This window comes from Cyprinus carpio, chromosome B7 (assembly GCF_018340385.1).
Source record: "Cyprinus carpio isolate SPL01 chromosome B7, ASM1834038v1, whole genome shotgun sequence".
Lineage (NCBI taxonomy): Eukaryota > Metazoa > Chordata > Actinopteri > Cypriniformes > Cyprinidae > Cyprinus > Cyprinus carpio.
This window is the reverse complement of record NC_056603.1, coordinates 42,938,138-42,963,867: the sequence shown is the minus strand read 5'-3', so window position 1 is coordinate 42,963,867 and position 25,730 is coordinate 42,938,138. Positions and strand designations below refer to the sequence as shown.

Sequence of the window (25,730 nt, the reverse complement as noted above, 5' to 3'; positions counted from 1 at the left end):
TTGAAGTACTAGAATTAATAAAATTATAGCTAAATGGTTGCATTTATATATAAATGCGAAGACATGCTGTAATATAAAATGTGAATATTAGATTAAAAATAAAAAATAAAAATAAAACTTTTATGCTGAAGTACTAAAATTTACAAAACTGAAATACTACACATAAACATACATATATATACACAAACATTTACATACAATGAGTTAAACGTGACGAGAGATCACACTGTGCACAATTTTGCACCATTTGTTCTACTTGTTGAATGCTAGTTCTAGTTGCCTTGGTAACAGGTATAAATATTACTAAGATTCTAAAGAAACTGCATTAGTGCATAATTTCACAGATAAATGAGAATCAGCATGCGTTATACCATTGCGGTCATCTACCAGATGATCTATATGTATCATTTCTTACTGCTGTCTCTGCATGTGGTCAGAAACACATGATATATACAATCACAAAATTGTTCACTGCAAGAATTCAGTCCAGTCTTCAGAGACTCGCCTGCGGTATCTGACTGGTGATTAATCATGAGCTCAACGGCCTTCACTCCAGATTTGCATGAAGTCAAACGGTTCTGAAGTGTGTGGCGTCGCAGGCCACGCCCACATCCTGATGTCAACAGTCACTCATTCCCAGGAATCTGTTCAGGTCTGTTTGATGCTGCTGATGCTGTGAAACCAGCTCTTGTTTACTTCAACCTTCATTTGATGGATATACAAATTGCCACATGAAAAAAACAAAAAATCATTAAGGCAGGTGCGATTCATAGGTCATTCTTTTCACAGCAAGACCACGGCAGTGTTATCTGAGAATCACTGAGATACTATTATAGCTTTTGGTTTTATTTTTAGATTTTCTGTTTTCATTTTAGTTAAAGTTTCAGTATATTGTTGTTGTTGTTGTTGTTATTGTTTTTCGTTTTATTCATATAATCAATTCACATAACAATTCAACACATATCTAACAAATTTCAAATTATATATATAATTAACACTTACACAATCACTTACACATTTTTTTTGTTTGTTTTTTTCGTACATTTTTTGAAATATATTATTTCTTTATTTCCTTTTTTTATTTGAATTTAGGTCATGTAGGTATAAATTAGGTAATTTTATTAGTTCTAGTTTATGTGTGTGTGTGTTTTAGGCTTTAGTTTCAGTTTATTTGCTTCTAGTTATTTTAGTCTTTCACCAAACTTGAAAAATGTTGCCTTGGAAACTAGCTGAAATAAAATATTTTTGTTTGTTTGTTTGTTTTTATTTTGATTATTGTTTATTTGATTTCAAGTAATGAAGATGCTTTTTTACCTGTTTTTGTTTCAATTAATAATAACTTAGGCCAGAGTTTTCCAATTATCCATGGCATCAACATCGACATTTAATTTTGTTTTATTTAAAGTGTGTTTTATCATGTTTTATCTGTTTGAACACAACAACAACAATCTGTACGTGTACAGAAAGTGTGCATATATTAACACACACACACACACAATGAAAGTAACCTGATGTAACCCTCAGTAGGTGGGCAGAAGATAAAAATTAAGATTTAAATCACATGGTTGATGTGGGATTTATGAAAAACATCTTTGCCCTGTTTGTTCTGGCTGACTGATCATGCCGCTGGTATTTTTACCCTTCCTCGCATCCCTGCTGTTACAAAGACATGAATTAATACCAATTACATCTCAAAGCCCCTGTATTTACTTACATAATAAAGAGCAGAAATTATTTCGACAAGTAAATTAAAAATGATTTCATGCGTACATGTATCTCTTTTCTCTCAAGCTGATTTAACGGCTGCTGTTTAAAATCACAGTGCCACTGACAAGCCAATCTGACCCATTTAGAAAACAAAGACAGATAAATATAAATCGCTCTATGTGTTTCCTGTAGAGATGAGAGAGAGCGGATCCCCGGAGAGAGCGAAAGATGAAGGCATAAAAATAGAAATAGTGCTGGTTGACTTTAACCACAAGAGATATCCCTCCTGATTTAAAAAAAAGAAGAAGAAAAAAAAAAAAGACAAATGAAAGGAGAACAAAAATCCAGGCACAAAAACACGGCAGTCATTTCCCAGCAGATTTCCAAGTGAAAAGAAAAATGCACGCCATCCAGAGACAAAACAAAAATAACACTCCGCAGAGCCTGTGAAATCCTAGTATACTTGGGTGTTTTAGGCTGCGTGTCAGTTGTGGGTCACCTATTTTCAATCACTTAGTTGCAAGGGTTTTTCATCCACCTTGTATTCCCTTCTTCCCTCAGGAGGACAGAAGTGCTTTTCTTTAAAGAAAAAGCTTAATACATGCAGTGACTATCAGCTCTCATCAGCACAACCCCAGAAACATACCTATACCTACAGTTCACTGCAGTTTCCAGCTGAAATGAGCAGTGGTGGCAGGAAAACAACTTTTATAAATTTTTATAAAGTTATGATCACAGGGGCAGATTATCGATAAAATCACACAGTTCCTTGCACAATACTATGTAATGAGCTCTAAATACTTTAATTTAAACTAATACATTTTGATGTCTGAATCACATAATAAGCTCCATGTGTATGGTTTTTCTCATATGGTAAACTTGCTCGGTAGTGCACCCGGTGCAGCATTGCCTTTGAGATGCAAGTCCCGAGAAACAAAGTCATGATGAAAGAACTTAAAGTCTTGTCAAATCAAGCTAACATGTCATGGCTGCTTCAGCAAATGTGTTTTGTCCTCATGTTTGCTTTTGTTAACACTCTCGGTTAGGTTTAGTTGAGGTGGTAAATTATTTCCAAATGCAATAGAGCATTAACCACTTCAGCCACTTCATTTCCAAACTGACATAATATGTACAACAACCAATGTCATAAAGCACTGTGAGATTCACTTTTATCTGTTTTGGATCAAACTGATTGTTTTTTTGTTTGTTTTTTTCAAGCAACATCATATCTTTTTGCAGAAATGTCACCACATGCATGCTTGAGTTGTTTAGTGTTCCATGCAATAAACGCTAAAAAACATCATACGGGTTTGGAGTAATTTTAATTTCTGACTGAACATTCCCGTGGTGCCATGTGATCGTGCCACAGCATGAGGTGTTTCCTGCTGCATTATGAGGCTGAAGCAGCATGACCGATGACTTTGACAACACTGCAGAACTAAAACATCTGGATCTGTTCTCCATCGCCAGGCATGTATAATCAAATACAAGCATAGAGTAATCAAATATACAGCAACTAGTCATGGTCACGCAACACTGAGAAATGACAAAATGACTCTTCCTAATGATGCCTAGATATGCCTCACAGCACATTCACCATGGCAACTGAAAGTTTGTCTCAAAAATATATAGAGTTATTGTTATGACTAATAACTACATTACTCTTCATTTGTTTGGAGTCGCAATGTTGTTAAATATGTTATTGACTGCTGTGATCAGCATCATTACTCCAGTCTTCAACATCACATTTCTTTCAGAAATAATTCTAATATTCTGATTTGCTGCTCAAGAAACATTTCTGATTATTATCAATGTTGAAAACAGTTGTCTTACAGCATATTTTTGTGGAAACCATGACACATTTGATTTTTTCAGGATTCTTTGATGAATAGATAGCTGAAGAAAACAACATGTATTTGAAACCAAAATCTTTTACAACATTATAAATGTATTAACTATCACTTTCCATCAATTTTGAAGTATCCCTGTTTGAATAAAAGTATTAATTTCTTAAAAACGAGTTACATTCAAATAGTGAGTTTCATTTAAATCAGAGAAATTAGTTATGGGAATAAACTAAGCTAAGTTACACCAATGAAAAGAATTGAAGCATCTTATCAGGTAGAAATGTACACCTTTATTTCATTACCATGTTGTGAAAAGGTTTTTCGTAATCTGTCATCAAAATGCAGAGGAGGTTTGAGATGACGGAGTGAAGCTGCTTCCACATCCGCCTTCACATTCAGCATGATGACTGATGTTTTTCTGGGGCTTAAAACTCCCAAACACGAATGACTCACCATGGAAATGAAGCATTATCTAGTGAAACAAACAAAAGAGAGCTCAACTCTCTTCGCTGGGAACGAGATGGCAGAACTAAGCAAATTGCAGCTGAAAGGAACTCTGGGAGGAGCGGCGGAGATGCACACCTGTGGTTTCTCCACACAGTAAAGCTTTTGTAGATAATATCTCGAGGAAGATCTTGAGTGATCTTCAAACACACTTCCCACAGTGCTGGAGGTCCATTCTTCACATTTCAACACGTTATTAAAAAAAATCCAGTCAGTGAATTACACTTAATTAACCAACAATACCAAAAACAATGAACTGCATTCAGCAATGCAGTTGCCAATGTGAATATGTCATGAATGAGTGATGGTGTGCATTTCTGCTCCAGACGTCCAAACCTCTCTCTGCTGTTGTTTGGAATGCAGTAAGTGATGTTCTCTTCGGTCTGGTATGTAAAAGTGTTCGGGGGCTTTGTGTCGATGTGTGCTTGTTTAGTACTGAAGACTCCTAATGGTTCTTTGCTTTGCCTGTGGCTCCAACGTAAGTCTTCAGAGCCTCATCTATCAACAGGTCAATTGACAAGCCCTTTCCTGCCTCTACGGCTCAGAAGAACAAGGAAAAGAGGCACTAAAATACAAAGTCAGGACTCCCTGAGACAAGAGAGGAAGAAACAGGGCAAACTGAGAAAAACTGAGAGCAGGAATGAGAGAAAGAGAAAAACCGAGAGGAATTTTAAACATTACAAGCCTTGTGCTCAAGGTTGTGAAGCTACCAGTGTTGTTATTTCTATATAAAACTAGGCATAGCACAACTAAGTAAATAAATAAAACTAAATAAATAAACAGGCAAAGCACAAAAAAAATAGCAAAAACACACCCAATTTAGGAATATAAACTAAAATGAAAAAGAAAACTGAAAATATAAAAATAACATCAAGTCAAAATACCCATAAACACTACAATAGTGTATAAATAATAATAAAATAATTAAAAATACTGAAAACTACAGCACACTATTAGAATTTAATGCTGCAAATATCCAATTTTTTTAATTATCAGTTGTTCTTTAATAAACAAGATCACTGTAAAATGATACTGGTGTAAGTCCTTAAATTTTGAAAATCAAAATGTAAATATAGAAAGAATAAAGACAAAACATTATAACTTTTATTTCCATATATACTATTTTCATCAAAACTTTTATCCCAAAAAATTACAATTAAATAAAAAATCTAATACAATAAAGAGAATGGATGGGGCCTGGGGGATTACATTTTTACATCTAATAAAACAAATGCAACTTTCCAATATTATAAAAACCATGTGACTTATAAAGCAAGAGATGATCCACTGGATGACGAGTTAATGAGCAGAACAGTTATAACTAAAATGTCAATTACTGAAAGAGAAAATCAGTAAATACATTTAATAACTTGTGTCCTTGAAGCAAATGTATTCACCATGAAACCCTAAAACTCAATGAGGTAGAAGACCTGACGTTCTAAATACTGCACATCTAACCGCTAGTTGCCAGGCAACCATACATCCCATCCATCTCATAATTACAGCAAATGCAATTACCCACAGACCCTTAATGCAGGCGAAGTGTGGTGGGCTTACACCGCAGGGTTAAAAAGTTACAGCTGTTCAAATTGTGTGCTTATAATTAGAACAACAGGCTTGAGGAGCAACAGCAGCGTTATGAACGGCTCACCTGCAGACTGCTGAAACACAGGTCACTTTTGTTAGATGCCATATTGAATTCCAACCTTAAGCAACAATGCCGTGTTGAGGGAGCGGATCAAGTGTCCACAACCCCTCCAAACACTCCCTCGCTCTCTCTCTCTCAGTGGAAAGTGTTGGGAAGCTGATAAATTCATAATTCTCTCTTCACTATATGCACCTATTGTTCTGTCTCTTAAGGGCTTTCTGTTCGCCAGAGCACATGCGACCCTGTCTGCATTGTTCTGGAAAGTGTCAGATGGCTTGCGTGTGTGTGTGTGTGTGTGTGTGTGTGTGTTTTTTTTTTTTAATTACATGAGAGTGAGAGAGAGAGAGAGAGAGAGAGAGAGAGAGAGAGAGCTTAAGGAACACAATGATTATCGGAGGGTCACATGTTTGGGTGATATGTTACAAGAGGAAACGTTCATTTCCAAACAGTGTTAAATGAGTGTTAAATGCTGCAGCTTCTGTTCTGCTTCATCTACATTTACAATCATGGATTTTGCAGATGCTGTGATGACTTCCAGTGCAGTTTGTCAGTATGTGTGTTCCTCTGTCATGAAGTGAAAAAGAAGTACTTTAGCACACTTTTAAAAAGAGCACTTAATACTGAATTAATTAGTGCTTAAAAATAACATGCTTGGTGTAATGATTTCAGACACTTAATTGCACGTCATTTATAATTCAAGGAAATCATATTTTGAAAATGTAGTTTAAATTGATATTAAATGCAATTAGCTGAAACTTTGGGGTGTTTTTGACTTAAGTAGGACCTAAGTACATTTTATATGTAATTTCATAATTACATCTATTGTTTTTGAACTATGGTTAAAGTACTGCTGAATGTGCTGACAAACATTTATGGTAAACTAAAATATATTTCTATCTAATTTCTATTGAAACCTTTATGTCATTCACTTATATAAATATATTTTTTGTTATACATCATGATAAAGTTGTCACGGATCCTTAGATCCTCACGTGCAAATTGTGTGTTGTGTTTTTATTTTCATGTTTTTAATTAATTTATAAATAAACATTTACACACAAAAACATTATAAAAAAAATACCACATCATAATATATAATATTATTATATTAATTTTCAACAATTATTTTTTAGAATTATATTAAGTATTTTTATTATTCATTCATTTATTATGTATATTTATTTATTCATTATGTTTCTATATTTCACATTTTATATTTCTTATTAATTTTGCCTAGCTTATGCATTTTCATTGTTGTTCAATCACATGCTTGTGGGGTTTCATGAACTGTTCTGTCTGTATGAATATGAGATAGATAAGAGAGAATGTTTATGGAAACCCAAGGCTTATGTGATGTTGCTGTGAAGCAGTTTTGGTATATTAATACTTGTTGAATTTGTGCTGGTCAGACAAAATTTGAACATTGAGAAATACGCAACTTAGATTGTTCAGTTAACTCTGTTACCTTTTATCACTTTGTCTTCTGCTTCTGCTCTTCTCTAGCTTTCCTCTGTCAACTTCTTGACTGACAGAAGACTGTTAAACACTCGTTTTGGGTATTTTTGGATACCACACCAGACTTGCTGTTAACATGGTTTGAGTATTAACAGTGCTGCTGACTAGTTGTTCTGTTACTGGACAAACTGATATTTTCTGAAGGGATATGGTCTGGATCCTAATTATTATCTGGTGTGGAGACCCAATCTAACAGTTGCAATTTAGTTCATTTAAAATATATTAACTTTAAATGTAATGTCGAATAACAAAGTATAGTTAAAATTATAATCAAGTACATGTACTCAGGGTTAACTTATTATAGTTAAATACAACTAAAACTACACTATACATTACCTGAAATAAAATAAAAGTTAAATGAAATAAAATAATATAAAAAGTTGTCAAAGCAGCATTTCTAATTTTAAGTTTAAAAGAAGTAATATAATAACTAAAACGAATCAATTAAACTTAAATTAAAAAATATATATAGGCATATTTTAAAAAATTAAGTGAAAAAAATGAAAAAGTGAAAACCGAAAATGTAAAAATAAAATCTAGCTCAAAATCTAGCTAAAAAATGATAACAGCATATCAATAAAACTAAAATAACACTGCATGTGCTTTAGTGTGTTAGTCAACATTCATTTTACTTTTTAAAAGCATGACAAAATATTATTAAAGCAATTATTTAAAATGTACTTTAAAACTCATCAAAGCAAATCATCATAGGTGCACTTTGACATGAAATATATTTCAAAATCAAAAGTTTAATTTGAAGCTCACTTTTTAAAAGTGTGTTCAGAAACAGTCAGGAAAGTGTATCTCTTTAAATCACTAAACTCTTATTTCATTTATATTACCTGCAAGTACAGTTTTATTTTTAAATATACTTTAAAGATTCAAAGTACACTACAAGTGCACAATCAGTACAACTAAGCACATTTTTTTTTCTTTTTTTCTTACCAAAATAGGCCAGCTTATGGCAAGTTAAGACCAGCAAACCACCACAGGCTAGTTTGAGCTCTTTTTTTCAGCAGGAGAGTCTCTTAAGCCGTTCTGCTCCACTGCTTTCAGAATGAACTGAAAAAGTGCCAATCTGTCAGACAGAGTTCACTAAACGCAAACGACAGCGCGCTAGTCTGCTGCTCCTTAGAGTGTGAGTCGTACACAAACACACACACATACAAAAACACACAAGCAAAACAAAATAAAACCAGACCAGGTTTGTTCTATGTGGATATGAGTTTGTGTTGAATGTGGCAGCTGGGATGATTAATTCTCACAGGTTGTGTCCTATTAGCATGAAAAGAGTGAGCGTGCAGAAATGGAGGTAATCCTTATTATTATGAAAAGCTTGTGTGTTTGTGTGGAGTGTAGACAACAGTCTCATTCAATTATGGTGCTGTATATACTCAAAGAATGGCCTTGAAAAGGAAATCAAAATGAGAGCGCCTTAAGGGAAACAGCTTAGCATCTATACACACAATCACACCGCATTCAAGAATGCATATGACAGGAGCATTGCGTAAGACACGTGTTCATACACACAGCTTTGTATTGAGGGATTTTAGTGTGTGTGTGTGTGTGTGTGTGTGTCATCCGATAAGCAGCTAAATTGGGTCTCTAAAACAAATGTGCAGTTGTTTCACTCCTGAATCTCCACGTGTATGCAATAAAGATATTATCGGCTTTCATTCCTAATCTTTCCATCTGTTTATTTATTTATTTAATTATTCTTCTATGCTTGAAATAACAGCTAAAATAAAAATAAAAAACGAACTTTGTGTTATAATAATTTATTTTGAAATATAATTATTCTGAATAAGATTTTATTATTATATTTTCTGCTTTCATGTTAAATTTAAAGTTTTTACACACACACACACATTTTTTATCTAATTAATTAAATTTGGTTGTGAAAACACCCACAAAAGAATATTTAAAGTTGTTATTGTGTTAAATGAGAAAATATTAAGTAGACATTACAAATAGTAGCTTTAGAAATATTTTTTTTTTATTTGATTCAAGATCAAACGTATTACACATAACCTAACTTAAACTATGAAACATAAAAGAAGATCATTTGAGAAACATCTCAGTATTTTTTGTTATCTCAGTATGAAAGTCACCGGTAGCCAACTTTGTTACCAACAGTCTTCAAAATACCTTCTTTTATGTCAAGCAAAAGAAAGTAAGTCATTCAGGTTTGAAACGACATGAGGGTGAGTAAATGATGACAGATTTTTTTTTTTTTTTTTTGATGAACTACCCCTTTAATGTTTTATTTATTTATTTATTTTATTGTATTTTTAAATAAATGAAAAGATACTATAAAGAAGAAACTAAAACTGCCAGCTGGTGGTGGTCTGTATAAGTCATTCATTCATTTGATTCATTCAAAGTTTTAGTTTTAGTTCACTATAATAACCTGACTCCAGACTGGTTTAAGTGGTCGTTCTTAAACCTTACACTGGTTTTATCTGGCTGTTCCTGCAGGGCATCAGCAAAACTGTGATTAGATATCGAGCTGCAGCTTTTATCATCGTGATTACATGTATTAGGCAGGGCTGAGTATTAAATATTAAGTGCATGAATGGCTGTAAATCTTACTATCACACCATTTTAACATCACACACGTCTCACCTATGACCAAATATCCTCTAGTTCCACAGATGTGTGCATTTATGAGTGTGTGACCATATGAAATCACTTGAGTGCAGTTTTCGGTCCAGCGTTGCCTTGAGAAAAAGTTGTACACTTGATTGCATTGAATAATATGACTGAATAATAAATGCATGAAATCTGCAGAAGTAACATGTGGTCGGTTTGGAGTTGAATTATTAAATACAGGGTCGCGCGTGTGCGTGTGTGTGTGTGTGTGTGTGTGTGTGTGTGTGTGTGTGTGTGTTTGAGCACGTGAAAATAACCAAGCAGTCAAACTGTCGCTTGTGTTAAATCGCCTCAGGATTTACTGAAAAAATATGCATTACACGCATATTACAGACATACAAATACAAAATACACACAAGCACACATATTTACTGAGGATGATGACACACCTAAAAAAAAATATACATATGTTTTATATCTCCATGAAAAGCTTGATAGTTACACATTTTCTCCAGAAAACACAGACACACACATCTGTGCACACAATAACTGTTTGAACACAAACATACAGTATATGTGTATCTATATAACTGTACTCACACCCAACTGCACACACTTATGAGTGAGTCTCACGAAAACATATGGGTCATATTTCACCCAAAACCTAAAACCTAATAAATAAACATTAATTAAAACGAATGTAAAAAGTTAACTGTTAATTGCAGTTAACTAAAAATAAAACCATAAAAAAATGTTACTTAAAATAAAAAATAAGCTATTTAATAAAAATAAAATAAAAAGAACAAAAAACTTTTTTTCTTTATTTTCACATTTTCATTTATTTTAACTTGATGTACTAGAATAAACTAAATAAACTAAAACTAATAGGAAAATAGAAGCTCCATATATTAATTTATATATAATTCATCATTTAATTTTTAATTTATACATATTATTTAAAAAAATTTATAATAATGCACTACACTAAACACTAATAATAATGACAAAGCAACAAAATGATGGTGGTTATCATTAGATTCAATAATAAAATACCAAATATTGAGACAAAAATACTGTAATATATATTTTTTGTCACATTACAGTGATTATTTTTTTTTTTTTTTTTTTTTTTTTCACAATGCTACAATGCATGCAGCTTTTACCAGCCAAATCCTCCTCTATTTTCCTGAGGCATGTTCTGATCTACCACACTCCAATGTCTGTTTCCATTCCTAATGCTTTAATGTAAGGAACAGCTGAGCACAGATGACATAATTCACTGGCAATCTCAAAACGCATCCGTGCTTCAGCCGGCTAAACTCCAGAGAGATTGATATCCAGAAATATGGTGAATATTGATCAGCTCCATCATATAATCAAACATGACAGCGTGTTTGTAACCCATCCTGCATCTATGTGGCTAATAAAGTCGTCTAAAACACAGGCGGCTGTCGGCCTGCTTACACAATCACAGCTTCATTTAACCACCGCGACTGACAAAGATTTCCAGGGAAAACGACACCAGATATGAGCCGGCAAATGAGATACAGATAGATAGAAGAAGAGGAGAAACAAGGAAACTGTGTTTGAGTGTGACAGCTGTCGTTTCTCTTTGCATAAGAAAAAAACGTTTCTGCAATCACTTGACAAGTATAACAACCCTAAGTGTGTGTGTGTGTGTGTGTGTGTGTCCACGAGAGAGATGTCACACAAACAAGCTGCTATTTCCCACATCCGAAGTAGATTTAAAGTGCTAAAAAAAAGTTTTGAAATGCAAATAAAGGTACAAGTGTAATTTAATCGCACGCTTCTCCACACAAAACGTGTCTGTTTGCACATACTACACAGAAAGCTGCAGAAATGTCCTGCTTTCACAGCTTGTTCAGGCTCATTGTAACTAGAGTTACTTAAAATTCAAAGATCCAAATGAGAGTCGACGAGCAGGATGAAGAAAACAAACAACACTCGCACGCAAAGGCATTCAAATGTGTTACACGAGCAGAAAACTAACAAGAGATCGAGAGTCTCCCTCCACTAACCCTAAAAACGTGCCATGGAAACATTTCTCATGACCTTAAAGTAACTCAAATTTAAACTAGCACCAATAAATGGATTACAACTAGTCAGATATATTTAAAAAAAATAAAAAATAAACATATATATATATATATTTTTTTTTTTTTTTTTAAATAAATACAAATAAGTAAACAAACAAACAGCAACTTGAAGTACTACAATAACTTAAGTTATCCCTTCCTACTACTGTACCAAGTTATTATAGTCAATTAAGACTGAAATAAATAAGTAAACAAACAAACAGCAACTTGAAGTACTACAATAACTTAAGTTGAATAAACTAAAACTAATAAATAAAAATGTCTAAAAACTACATATACATATAGAAAGTAAGTTAATCTAAGCCTTGCAGTTAGCAGCATGATTATTATAGTCAAATAAAATTAAACACATGAAAAGTACATGTAATAAATAAATATAAATGCTGTAAAACAATGCTGGTTAGTAGCTTTCAAACTAGTATTTTGACTGAATTGCAACATCTTTAAATAACGAGCTTCCCCAACCCTGGTAAAGACTGATATGGTCTTGTTTCATTGAGATGTGCACATATGCATTGCATTATGGGAAATAACTATATGCTCCAGCTGGTTTACTGAAAGGCCAATTATTTATAGCACTTGTTCTGAAACCTTTATCCCAATCACACGGCCGGGACAAAATGAAACGCAGCGATCCAAGCAAACAAAGTTTTTCTCTTTCCTGAACGACTGTTTCTAACAGTTCATCTTGTTAAGCGGACACTATTCTAGCCACAAATCCCTGCAGTCAAAATAACTTTAAAATGCACTAATTAAGAGAAGAAGTGGGAGAGCTTCGGTGGAATTATTAGACACTTCTCACGCTATTAGCAACTGTCCCCGAACAAAGAAATTAAGAGCGTCAAAAATATCCTGACTGACACAAAACTATTCTTGATCATTTCTCTTGGTATGTTCGTGCGAGATGGAGTTATAGTCTGGAGACCAGCGATAGTGTAAACCAGAGAGAATCGTTTTGTCCATACAATGAAAGTCAATGGGGTCCAAAACAGAATTAGACTACACTGACATCTATCTATCTATCTATCTATCTATCTATCTATCTATCTATCTATCTATCTATCTATCTATCTATCTATCTATCTATCTATCTATCTATCTATCTATCTATCCTAGATACCACTATCTATCTATCTATCTATCTATCTATCTATCTATCTATCTATCTATCTTAATGGCTATCATAAAAATAACCTTTTCTGGCATTTCTAACTAAATGTGCATTAACAATATAAATGTACATTATTGTTGAAAAAATTTTGATTTGATGAAATGTTCTAATGCTTTTGTAATTTTCTGCCAAACGATGCTGCATTTATCATAAAAAAAAAAAAAAAAAATAAAACATACAAATAAAATAAAAAAAAAAACATCTTTCTACTATGAAAATATTTCTCTGATAAAAAATAAAAATTCAGCATCATCACCATAACCCCAATCTTCAGTGTCACATGATCCTTCAGATATAAATAATAGATAGATAGATAGATAGATAGATAGATAGATAGATAGATAGATAGATAGATAGATAGATAGATAGATAGATAGATAGATAGATTTTTTTTGGGGGGGGGGTTGGTTCGTTGAGAAATAGAAATCTTCTGTATCATTATAAACATCTGTACTGTCTCTCTTGATTAATTCAATGCATCATTGCAGAATAATAAATAAATAAATACATATCATTTATCTAATCTAACAAAAGAACACAGAAAGTCTATAAGTCTATGTACTGTACAGTAAATTACACCACATCCCAGTCACTAGCTGACCACAGAATTCAACCAAGAGAGCCATGCAATAAATACGACCAGCTGAAGTGTTTTTGCTTTTGAGGGACATCAGAATGCAGACAAACATACACTGCTTCAGACGCGCTGAGTTTCCTCAGGGTTGCATCATGGCAAAGATGAAGAAGCTCAGGTTATTTATTCAGTGTGTGTGTGTGTGAGAGCGTGTGCAGGTTTGTGTCAAACACACACATACAGTAATAAGCATGAGCATTTTGATCTGTTTGATGTCTACTCAAGACCCTGACAGTCAACCTGGCCTAGTTTCTAATTGTTATTCTATATATATATGTGTGTGTGTGTGTGTGTGTGTTTGTGTGTGTTTGTGTGTGTGTGTGTGTGTGTGTGTGTGTGTGTTTGGTGTTTGTGTGTGTGTGTGTGTGTGTGTGTGTGTGTGTGTGTGGTGTGTGTGTGTGTGTGTGGTTTTTTCCTTTTACGCATGTGTGTGAGACTTCAAAGTGCCCTCTTTAGACTGCCAAAACTAATAATTATAATACTTATAATCAATTTTCTAATACCACAAACTAGGGGTGTCGAATCCGATTCGTATCGGCGTTGGCTCCCGATTATCGGCGCCGATATTAAGCATTTTATTGTTATCGGCATCGGCCATTTTTCAAAACCGATTTGCGATAAAACCCATTTTTATTTGGAAATGCGCGATCTGGGCAACTGACACAGCCACCTCAGTCAGAGCGCACCGCTTTATGATGACAAGCCCCGTTTCAGTTTTAATTACTGTGAATTCCGTGTCAATGTCCGTCATTGCAGTGAGATTGCTTTAACGGATTCATCACATCAGTGCGGAGATAGTGAAACTAAAACCTACTTCTCTCAACATTCGGCCAACTTAACCGTTATATTGTGAATAGATTATCAACACGAATGAATTCACTCACGTCGTGCTGCGTTTTTTTTTTTTTTTTTGTGTTCACAGAGCTTCACCTGAAACAGCGTCCATGTCCGTTAGGGCTCTTAGTCAAAAAAAAAATCGAGCATATTTGGTTGAGAAATATTGCTTTATTCTAAACAGTGTTTGCAAATATTTATCATACAGATTCAGATTTACCATTATGCAATTTTGAAGAGCTGAAAGGGCCATCAAGCGCGAGCTCTGATGCCCTGGACGCGACTGCGAGGCTCCCTATTCCTGATTTAGTTAATTCTCCGCGGCCGCCACTCTCATTTGGACTAATAAGGGTGCGATTTGCCGGGGGGATGGTGGGATTTTCCCCCTTCTGGTCTATGCATCCCTGCCTCTGCTGAATAACTTTTATCCCCGGTGGGGATAAAAACATCATGCAAACCCTGCTCTGACGTCCAGATCCAATCGAAATCAAATGATTCTGCGTAACGCTTCATGATCCCGAATTGAAAGCGCATCGAAACAGTGAATCATTTTGCGACGCAATGGTTTTAAATGATTCGGAGTTTCAAAAAGCTCCGTTGTGTTCTTTGCTGCTTTCCTTTCCGCCTCGATGTAATTTGTTCTTGAATAACCGTGGACATTAAATCATTACAATTAATAGGGCCTTAACGTAGGCTTACAATGTTTTTATTAAAATGAGATCACACTAAAGTACAATTTCCGTCGTATTAAAAACATTTTCATAAAAAAAATTTTTCAAAAGCATGCCCCCCCTCTGTTTATTTCACAAAATACGCACCCTGCCAATAACCCTATGCTAATACCGTAAATTGTCAATAATCTCACACATTGCACGTTTCTGGATTGGACGCATTCCTGTTATAATTCCTAGTTTGTATCGCCGTGATAAACAGTCAAACAAACGTTTAACACATCAAAAATAAAAAAAAAACACTATTACAATTGGGTTGTGTGTGATTTAAATGCAATTCTGGGTTGCAAACATAAATCGCTATATATACTGTATATATTTATATATAGAGAGAGAGAGAGAGAATATATTTATATATAGAGAGAGAGAGAGAGAGGAGAGAGGAGAGAGAGATTACCTTTATTTCCCATTATTTTGTTCATTTGTTGCTGTTTAAATTTGCTTTAAGGATTTTTACTTTTGTTTATAGGATGCTGCCTGATGGATGCAAGTTTTACTTAGTTTACAGAATGCTGCTGATGGATGCTCCCAGCACTTTTTATGTTTGTTGTTTATTATTAATATTAAGGTTGTTATTATGAACTCTAACAGTTTCTCAGAATTAAAGATGTGTTAAAAATAATTTAAAGAGAGTCTTGCATGTCAGAGGCCTTTTTATTCTTAATTTTTGGACCTTAATTTTCAGTTTTACACTAGACACATATCGGTTCAAAATTTAACATCAACCGACAGTTACCCATAAATCTAAAACAACCTGCATCTTAAAATAACAATAAAAACTCAAACCATTCAATATCTACTTCAAACCTTCTTTATACGGCCGACACTGATAAGTATAATATTTATAATGTATTCTATAGAAAACAAACAATAATATCCACCAATGAAAAACAAACATAACCCTAAACCACTGTAAAATAATTAAAAAATCAACTTGATTTAAAATAATTAAAAAATCTTTAGTTTTTGAAAGACATATCTTTCTCATATACCAAGGCTGTATTTATTTGAGTAAAACATTAATATTGTGAAATATTTTTGCAATTTCAAATAACTCTTTTCTATGGGAATATATTGTAAAATGTAATTTATTCCTGTGATGCAAAGCTGTATTTTCAGCATCATAACTCCAGTCTTCAGTGTCACGCGATCCTTCAGAAATCATTCTAATGCTCAAGAAACATTTCTCTTTTTTTTTTTTTTATTAGAGTTAGAATATTATCAATAGATACAATTTCACCTGACATTTATCATTTGCATTCATACAAACTGCTTTTCTAAGGACATTTTTTACTTCTAAAGAGAGACTTTCAGTCTTGCAGCACACAAATTTGTCCTTCAGATTTCACATAAAAATTTACATTATAAACAATAAAACACTGTAGACATCAATATCACAGAAAAGCTTCAGCAGTAGGACGAAAACACTCCCACAGGTAATTTAATTACAGCAGTAAGTTTCAGTATCTACAGGCTTTAAAACATGAGCGCGGCTTCCCTTTTGTCTTTACAGCAGTTCAGATCTGGAGACGGTAAAATCGCTGGATGTGTGTGTGCTTGTAAGTCTATGTCATGCATGTCGAATGGAAAACAGAACAATGCAGCTCATTAGCTTTTTTAATTAGACGAGCCTTATTACATGGATACCCACAAACAAATGGTAAATAAATAATTACTGACCTCATGCTATTAGATATCTCTATGTCTAATTTTCTTTCTAAATCCCTCTTTCCTACTTCTGCTGCTCTGCTTTATTTCTCCCTGATCTACAATTACGTTCCTCTCTCTCCAGCATCTGTGGCCAGATATCCTCTGAAATGATGGCAGCAGCTCTAATCACCCATTATGGTCATTTTCTGTTCAAGGAAGAGCGAAGCTGGTTTCACCGAATCAACTTCAGGGTTTATACTGTTCCAAAAATGCAGTAAGCTGACCACATTTCAAGGTGCACTACTGAAGGTCGTTAAAATAAGTAGAAAACATAATCAAGCTGACACTTTAAACAGCTTATTTTAGACCAATTTTAAGTCGTCATTACTTAAGACATTCAATCTAGTTGCAAAAGTGTACTGTTTTTCCCAATAGGTGTCGTTATTTGCTTATTAGAGGATAATGCTGTTTAACAACATATGTATATCATATTGCATCTTGTATATTGTGTCTCTTCATTTGGCGTTTGCTGAAACACTTTTATATATTCTGCTTTTGGATTAAAATGCTTCTAAGAAGCCATTGGAAACACAAGAAAAGCAATAAAAGCGTAAGACTCACCCAGAGTCGCAGGCTCCAGCACACTGGCCAATAGCAGCACTTGTAAAACCCCCATGGCCCCACCCCTCATTCTGGATTGGCTGGTTCGAGTGTGGCTCCTCCCCTTGCAGCGGATTGGTTGAGTGAGAAAGAAGCAAGTTCACTCAATATTTGGAGCTCAGTGGTTCTTTCTGCCCGACAATTATAAAGCCACCTATGAAGACAGAAAGAGAAGAACAGTACTGTTTTAGTGATCAGTGCATACAGGTTTTTTAATAGTCAATACTGATACAAACTAAATCTACTTTTAAAACTACAGAAACTCTGTGTGTGTGTGTGTGTGTGTGTGTGTGTGTGTGTGTGTGTGTGTGTGTGTGTGTGTGTGTGTGTGTGTGGTGTGTGTGTGTGTGTGTGTGTGTGTGTGTGTGTGTGTGTGTGTGTGTGATTTTTGTACATCGTTGTTGAAATATTGCCATGGCAACTAACTTTATAGGCCAAAAGACACAAGAGAAAAGTATTGGCCATTGCAGGTAATCTCAAATCAGTGTTATTATCTATATATCATTAGAGATTTTTATTAATATTTAATATAATATAATTAATATTTGTACTTGTTTGTGTTCATTAGTTTTCATATTAATTTTATTTAAAGTTTTAGTAATTTTTGTTTTTAAAAAAAATAATAAATTTTACCAAACTAAATTAAATAATTAACATACATTAATTTAACATATAATATAAAAAAATTAAATCTAAATAACTGTAATAGTTTTGTTTTGTAGTAAAAAAAACAATTTAAATTCTATCATCTAATATTTAACATTTTCAGCTGTATTTCTGTTACCCAAAACTTTGTAATAAATCTGCAATACATTTATTTACAACAAAAAACAAAAAAACATCTCAAACACCATCTCAACAACATATCTACCACAAAGAGCAAAACAAGAACCAAATCAAGGCTTAAACATCTCCATTTAAAGCAATGCAGAGTAGCAGCTCAGTAAAAAGCACAAGAAGGTAACCTATCAAAGCAGTAAAGTGCTGTTAAGAATATGTCAGTAATTTATCATAGTACCATGGTATTACTACGTTTGATACCATCAGTGTATCACAAAACCAGCACCACATGTGTGATGTGTCAGTCTGAAACACACAGTATTTGACACTGTTTCCCAGAAGACGAGCGAGCGATCGCTGATGACAGTGACGGACCTCCCGGGTCAAAGGTCACCTGACAAGGACATTTTCACTCAAAGACAAAAAAAAAAAAAAAAAACAAGTCAACACGTTCTCCTGCAGGCAGCGAAAGACTAAATAACTCCACATGTCTGCGAGGGAACTGAGAGGTGTGTCCCATGATGCTTTGAACCATTGCTTTAGTGTTAATTGGGAAATAACGCCAAATGATGATCATAACAGGCATAAAGCGCAGATGCAGAACACACATCAACACTATTACAGATCTGAAGCCATGTGGAAGTGCATTGTGAGCTCTTTCAGAAACAAGCCTTTCAACACCTCTCTCGCCCTCTCTCTCTCTCTCTCTCTCTCTCTCTCTGTTTTTCCTGTGCAATCGGCTCTCGGGATCCGGCTGATAAAGGAGCGCTGCAGTGGATATGAAGAGGTGCTGATGTTTACAGATTCTTCTGGGCTCAAACCTCCTGAAACACTTCAGACTGAACTAAAGTAACACTGAAGAAGAGTGTCTACTGCTGTGACAGCTATGAAGACTCCATATTCAGATTATTTGACAATATTTAAAGAGTTTAAGGTATTTTTTATTATTGATAACAAAAACTAAAACTATTTAAACTATTAGGCCCACTAAATATTATATAAATATAAATATATATATATATATATAAACTTTAAACATTTAATTCAAATTAGAAATGTTATCTTGGCAACTAGCTGAAAATAATTTAAAGTAATAAAATTTGCTAAAACCAAAACAGACATGATAGATTTGCCTGATAGATATAAAAAAAGGATTAAAAATGACAAAAGCAGGTAAAAATGCAAAAATAAAAGCTGACTCAAGGTTTTAATAAATATTTTTGGTCACTTGTTTGTATACTTCTCTTTAGCTTTAATTGATTGAGAATAAATGTATACATTTATTTTTTAGTAATTCTAGTAGTCCAGCTTAAAATAAAATATACAATAGTAATTGTAATTCAAACTGAAATAATATTGTTGACAAGGCAACATTTCTATTTTTTCTATTTTATTATATTTTCAATTATATTAAACAAAAAACAGTATATTAATAGACTAAACATTAAAAGGAAAAAATTAAATCTAAAAATAAAAGCTAATTCAAAGCATTAATAAATAAATAATAAAAATAATCGTAATTATAATATTTATAAATCATAATTTATAAAAACTATTAAGATAACACTAGTTCACCACAAATATTCAAATTCTCATTTACTCAACTCAACTCAATCAATAATATGATCACGTTTTTGGTCACTTCATGCTTCTGTTGTCTTTGAAATCATAGCATGACCGTTCAACATGAAGTGTTCTGTGCTTTCAAAGGTCCAATTTTTCAACTGTTCCTTTAGAATGCGTGTTTCACTTTCATGCATGATGCTGAATAAACTGTCTGGCTGTGTGTGTGTGTGTGTGTGTGTGTGTGTGTGTGTGCAGACTGTGTGTGATCGGCCAATCAGAGCAGAGGAGCATGCTGGGAGATGCAGAGGAGCAAGCGAGGCCTGAATCCCCAGTGTCAGCGCAATCGTTGGGCTTTTTTGACCCATGATTCCCTGTCGTCAGCGAGTGCGTTGGGCTTTTCGTTCGGCTGTCACGCACTTCCAGAGAGAAACAGCTCTGACTGAAGACACAGAGACAGCGGCTCGTGAAGCCACACACAGCAGCTGAAAACACACTTTAAACACGCATGCACACAAACAAGTGTCAGCGCATTACGAGGGATTTGAGGTAAACGTGCTTCACGACATCTATAAATGAGAGTGAGATTTTTCAGAAGTGATCACATGCGCTTACACCTCTCACACGTCTCCAGCAAACCAATGCATTCACACTCGCTCTTTCTCCTTCTCCAGAACAACATCTCCATGTTCACCCAAATGAAGTTTGGTATCGGGCCAGCAACATGCTCATTAACTCACAAACTTGGCTTTGGATCTTAAAATGACCACATTAATGGTTTTGTGATGGTTTCAGATATTTAAGTATGAGATCACCTGAAGACATTATAATGCATGTTAAACGCAAACATGTCAAAAAATGTCACTGAAATCAATAGTTTCAATCATTTTTCAATCAGTTGATTTTGTTTGTTTGTTTGTTTTTTTTGATGACAAATAACAATCTACTTTAAAAAAAAGAAAAGGGCAAATTTTTAAGAAATTATTTAACCTAGTGTTATTTCAGTATTATTTCCATACAATTATAGTATTTATTAATATACTGAATTAGCTATTATTTGTAAGTTAATATTATTTCATTTTAATTTTAATATTTTTTGTCTTTTTTTTTTACATTTCTGTCTAGCAAAAAAATGAAATGCATTTACGTATATACAATATTAATATTATAATGAATTTTTAGATATTCATTCATTCATTCATTCTATCAAATAATAATATATTTTATTTTAGCTTTGTTTCAATTATCAAAAATCATTTGTAATAGTTTAGTTAACTATTTAATGTTTATTTATTCAATTAGTTTAGTTAATAAAATACTTTTTATAAATGCCTGTTGTTTTGTTGTTGTTGTTTTCTGGCCACACCACTTTTTTTTTTTTGTTTTTTTTTAAAGTCAAAAAATGTTTTCCTAATAAAAAACAAGATTTCACCAAAACTTAAAAAAAGTAATAATAAAAAGATTAGGTTTTCTTGTAAAACATTTCATTCTTTTAATAACGCTATCCTCTTCTTCGTTATGATATCAGGACGTTCAACAAACGGCACAGACAGAAGTTTGTCAGGTGCAGCGCTCTCATCCACACATCTTCAGAAGTGTGTTATCTGCACATCTCTGTGTGTGTGTGTTTGTAGGACAGAGTCCATATCATGATAACGATCAGGGTGTGTGTGGTTGTCCGTGTGGAGCGACACAAGCTTTCATTAGCAAGAGCTTCACTCACACAAACACACACAGAGAAACACGATCCCGCCGTTATCTGATGGAGCTGAATGTAACGCTTCCACTGCGCTGAATAACCTCAATCCCATTCAATCCTTACAGTCTTTCAAAGGCCCAGCGCTATTCATATTCCTCAAACAGGTTACTGTCGCCTACAGTGACTTAAACAGAACTAAACCGACAGTTCACACAAAAATCACAATTTACAGACACCTTGTTTCTTTCTGAAGACAAAAAAGAAGATATTTTGAAGAACGCTGGTAACCAAACAGCTTTGGTTTGTATTAAATTAGCCAGTTTTTGCATGAGCAAGAACATCTTCTGCAGAAAAAGTACAAATTTTACATTCATCTTCTAAAAGATGTGTACCGAACGAAATTAAAATGAAAAGGTGGCACTTCCTTTGCACAAATTAAAAACCTGATATTTAAATGTACCCAAATCTAGATGTTTTGCAAATAAGTCAAATCAAACATAGTCTCAAAGCAATTTTGATGTTAATGTTTGAATTTTTTCATTGCTTCATGCTTTATAGTTGCATTTAGCAGATTTGAGCTGGACGATGATATGTGACCCTGGACCACAAAACCAGTCATAAGGGTCAATTTTTGGAAATTGAGATATATACATCATCTGAAAGCTGAATAAATAAGCTTTCCATTGATGTATGGTTTGTTAGGAGGACAATATTTGGCTGAGATACAACTATTTGAAAATCTGGAATCTGAGGGTGCAAAAAAAAAATCTAAATACTGAGAAAATCTCCTTTAAAGTTGTCCAAATCAAGTTGTTAGCAATGCATAATGCTGATCAAAAATTAAGTTTTGATATATTTACAGTAGGAAATTTACAAAATATCTTCATAGAACATGATCTTTACTTAATATCCTAATGATTTTTGGCATAAAAGAAAAATCAATAATTTTGACCCACCCAGTGTATTGTTGGCTATTGCTACAAATATACCCCAGAGACTTAACACTGCTTTTGTGCTCCAGGGTCACATATATAGATACAAAAATTCAAGCAGGTGAGATTTGGTATATAGCATATTTTGTTATACATACACCTTTATGTATCAAATAAAGCACTGCTGTTCTGTTCAGGAAATGCAAATATAATTCATCTAAGGATCTGAAACTAATAAACACATGCACTCACTCAAGAATCACACACGCTTATCTCAAAAGAGTGAAAACACGGATGCACGGGATTTGCACTTGTTCCCTCACTTTGCATGATTTTTTCATTGTGGATAGAAAGTCAAAACAATTCCTCTAGACACACACAGCCATTCAAATCAGTGTTCAAGCTCACAATCACAGTTCAACACCAGCCGCGTATCAATCAAGAAACGGGGTGCTTTTCAACAATTTATTACGACTTGTTGCAAATGTGCCACATATCTGGGTGCTCTGGGACTTTTACAGATAGAAATTTAAATTTATAGTAAAAATGTATTTTTCATTAACTAAAATAGTGTTCATATATATATATATATATATATATATATATATATATATATAAACATAATTTGAAAACAAAAATGTACATAAAATTTTTTTTTAAAACCTTTTTAATATACTGACAACCACTTTAAAACAGAAGTGAAAAAGTGAAATGTTCATCACAAGTAGCTTAACCATATTTTTGTGACAAATTTGTACCTAAAAGTGAGATAAACCTGAGAAAATCTCTTGAAATCTTATTTTGGGGACATAACACCATAATAACACCAAATAAATGTACTTTAATTAGTTATAGTTTACATCTATGCAGGACTCAGATAACCGAGAAACATCACGCAGGGACCATTGTTTTAGAGTAATAATTAGATTTGAGCATTTTTTATTGTAAGTAGCATGCTAAGATGAAAAACAAAAATAAACACTTTTATCACTGTGCTTATCGGCACTAAAATATAAGGGTTATTAAAGGTTATTAAAGTTTGGCGAGGTGCAGAAAAGGTCTGGCTGAAGAGCACAAACATGATTTTGTGCCAAATAACAAATAGGGTTTTTAAACTCTACTGTAAAATAAAAACATAATGATCATTGGAGCATTTTAAAGATTTTGTATACAAAGTAGAAAAGAACTTTTAAAAGATCCGCCCACATCTTTGAGAAAAAAAAAAGAAAAAAAAAATCCACATTTTTGTAAACGTGTTTGAGCTCATGAACACAAGTGTGAAAAATAAACATCAAGGATTGAGAGGGTCCTTTCTTCTGCTCACCAAGGTCGCATTTATTTGATCAAAAATACAGTAAAAGGGTCAAATATTATTGCAATCTAAAATAACCATATTCTATGTGAATATCTGTTAAAATGTAATTTATTTCTGTGATGCAGCGCTGAATTTTCAGCATCATTACTCCAGTTTTCAGTGTCACATGATCTTCAGAAATCATTCTAATATACTGATTTGCAGCTCAAGAAACATTTCTGATTATTATCAATGTTGAAGACAGTTGTGCTGCCCAATATTTTTGAGGAAACCGTGATGCATTTAAATTTTCAGGATTCTTTGATGAACATAAAGTTCAAAATAACAGCATTTATTTACATTAAACGTCTTTACTGTTGTTTTTGATCAATTTAATGCATCCTTGCTGAATAAAAGTATATAAAAAAAATCTTAATGACCCAAAATTTTAAACATGAGATATGTAAAAATGTACACTTCCATCATTCATTCAGCCATATCCAATATGCAAATCAGCAAAAGCTGCATATTTGCCTTCCAAACTGACCAGTTCGAAGACATTTCACCAGGAAAAAGCTACCACAAACACTGGATTCAGCTTTAATATCCCCGTATAGTCCCTGGGAAGCCAGCATGTTTCATGTGTAGGACACTGAATCCAAACTGGATCCAAAACCAGACAAATTACCATCACTGATTGCTCACGCACACACACACACAGGCTGAATGACTCAGACCGCACCAATTAGCCGCTGCACTGATATTTTCAGAGGGTATAATTATGGAGTGGGACACAGTCCAGTGCAGAAACGACATTTTGGACGCTTGAGACAAATATTAACATAGATAAAGCGAGAGAGAGAGAGAGAGAGAGAGAGAGAGAGAGAGAGAGAGAGAGAGAGAGAGAGAGAGAGAGAGAGAGTGTAACACATCCGAGCAGCAAGTGGAATGAACTAATTTAACTAACACAAGTAAAACTATCTATTACTTGGCGTTTGTTTGTTTATTAAAGTCAACATGAAGCAGCATTCACAACCCATTTTATTTCCAGAATTTGATGCATTTTATAGTTAAACAGGATAATTAACAAGAAAAAATGTGGAGTGGGACTTGAATTCACACACTCATATTGTGAAAAGTGGGAATTTCATGCCAGAAGGCCATTATAGCATGGCAAGCTTTCAGAAACAACACAACGGCACTTACAAAAGTAACCTAAAATAGTGCTTAAATTAATATTTGGCCATTGGATAACCTTTCTCTACATCCGTCGAGAGGAAATTTGTTTCAGAAGGAGAGCAAGTAATTATATTTTGATGAAAGATTACGAAGACAAACATCTTTTTATACTACAATAACAACATGCAATGATGAATCGTGCACAATAAGACAAGGAACACGTATTGAGAAAGAGCATGGGCCAATATTAGATTTCATGAGGGCTTCGATTTGTTTCTGTATTTATTGTGGTATGAATATGCAAATGATAATTTTTTTTTGAGAGGAAATAATTGGTGAGTGTTGTGCATTTGCATCAGGGTTTGGACAGCGAACACACACACACACACACACACACACACACAAACACAAACACAAACACAAACACACACACACACAGAATAATAACAGGATTATGAGGAAAACATACAGTCAGATCTCTGATCATAAAGGGAGATTTTATCTGTGCCGCTGTAAAACTGTTTTCAACCATCGTGATTCCATCTAACGGAAAAATATTCTGTGGACGACGACTGAGGAAAGTGTAGCCATTAATCACAGCGACAGAGAGAGAAAGAAAGGAGAGAGAGAGGGAGAGAAATTCACAATGAAGGAAAGCATTGTCTATTGTTCA

General features: G+C 33.8%; 1 protein-coding gene across 1 annotated transcript in view; it reads right to left on the bottom strand.

Annotated features, from left to right (window-relative positions):
* LOC109080050 (adhesion G protein-coupled receptor L3-like) overlaps positions 1 to 25,730 on the bottom strand; it is a 288,219-nt gene that overhangs the window by 189,940 nt on the left and 72,549 nt on the right. The window contains exon 2 of the mRNA XM_042726857.1: positions 17,572 to 17,764. Coding sequence (XP_042582791.1) covers positions 17,572 to 17,641 — 70 coding nt within the window. The 5' untranslated portion in view covers positions 17,642 to 17,764. The remainder of the gene's footprint in view (positions 1 to 17,571; positions 17,765 to 25,730) is intronic.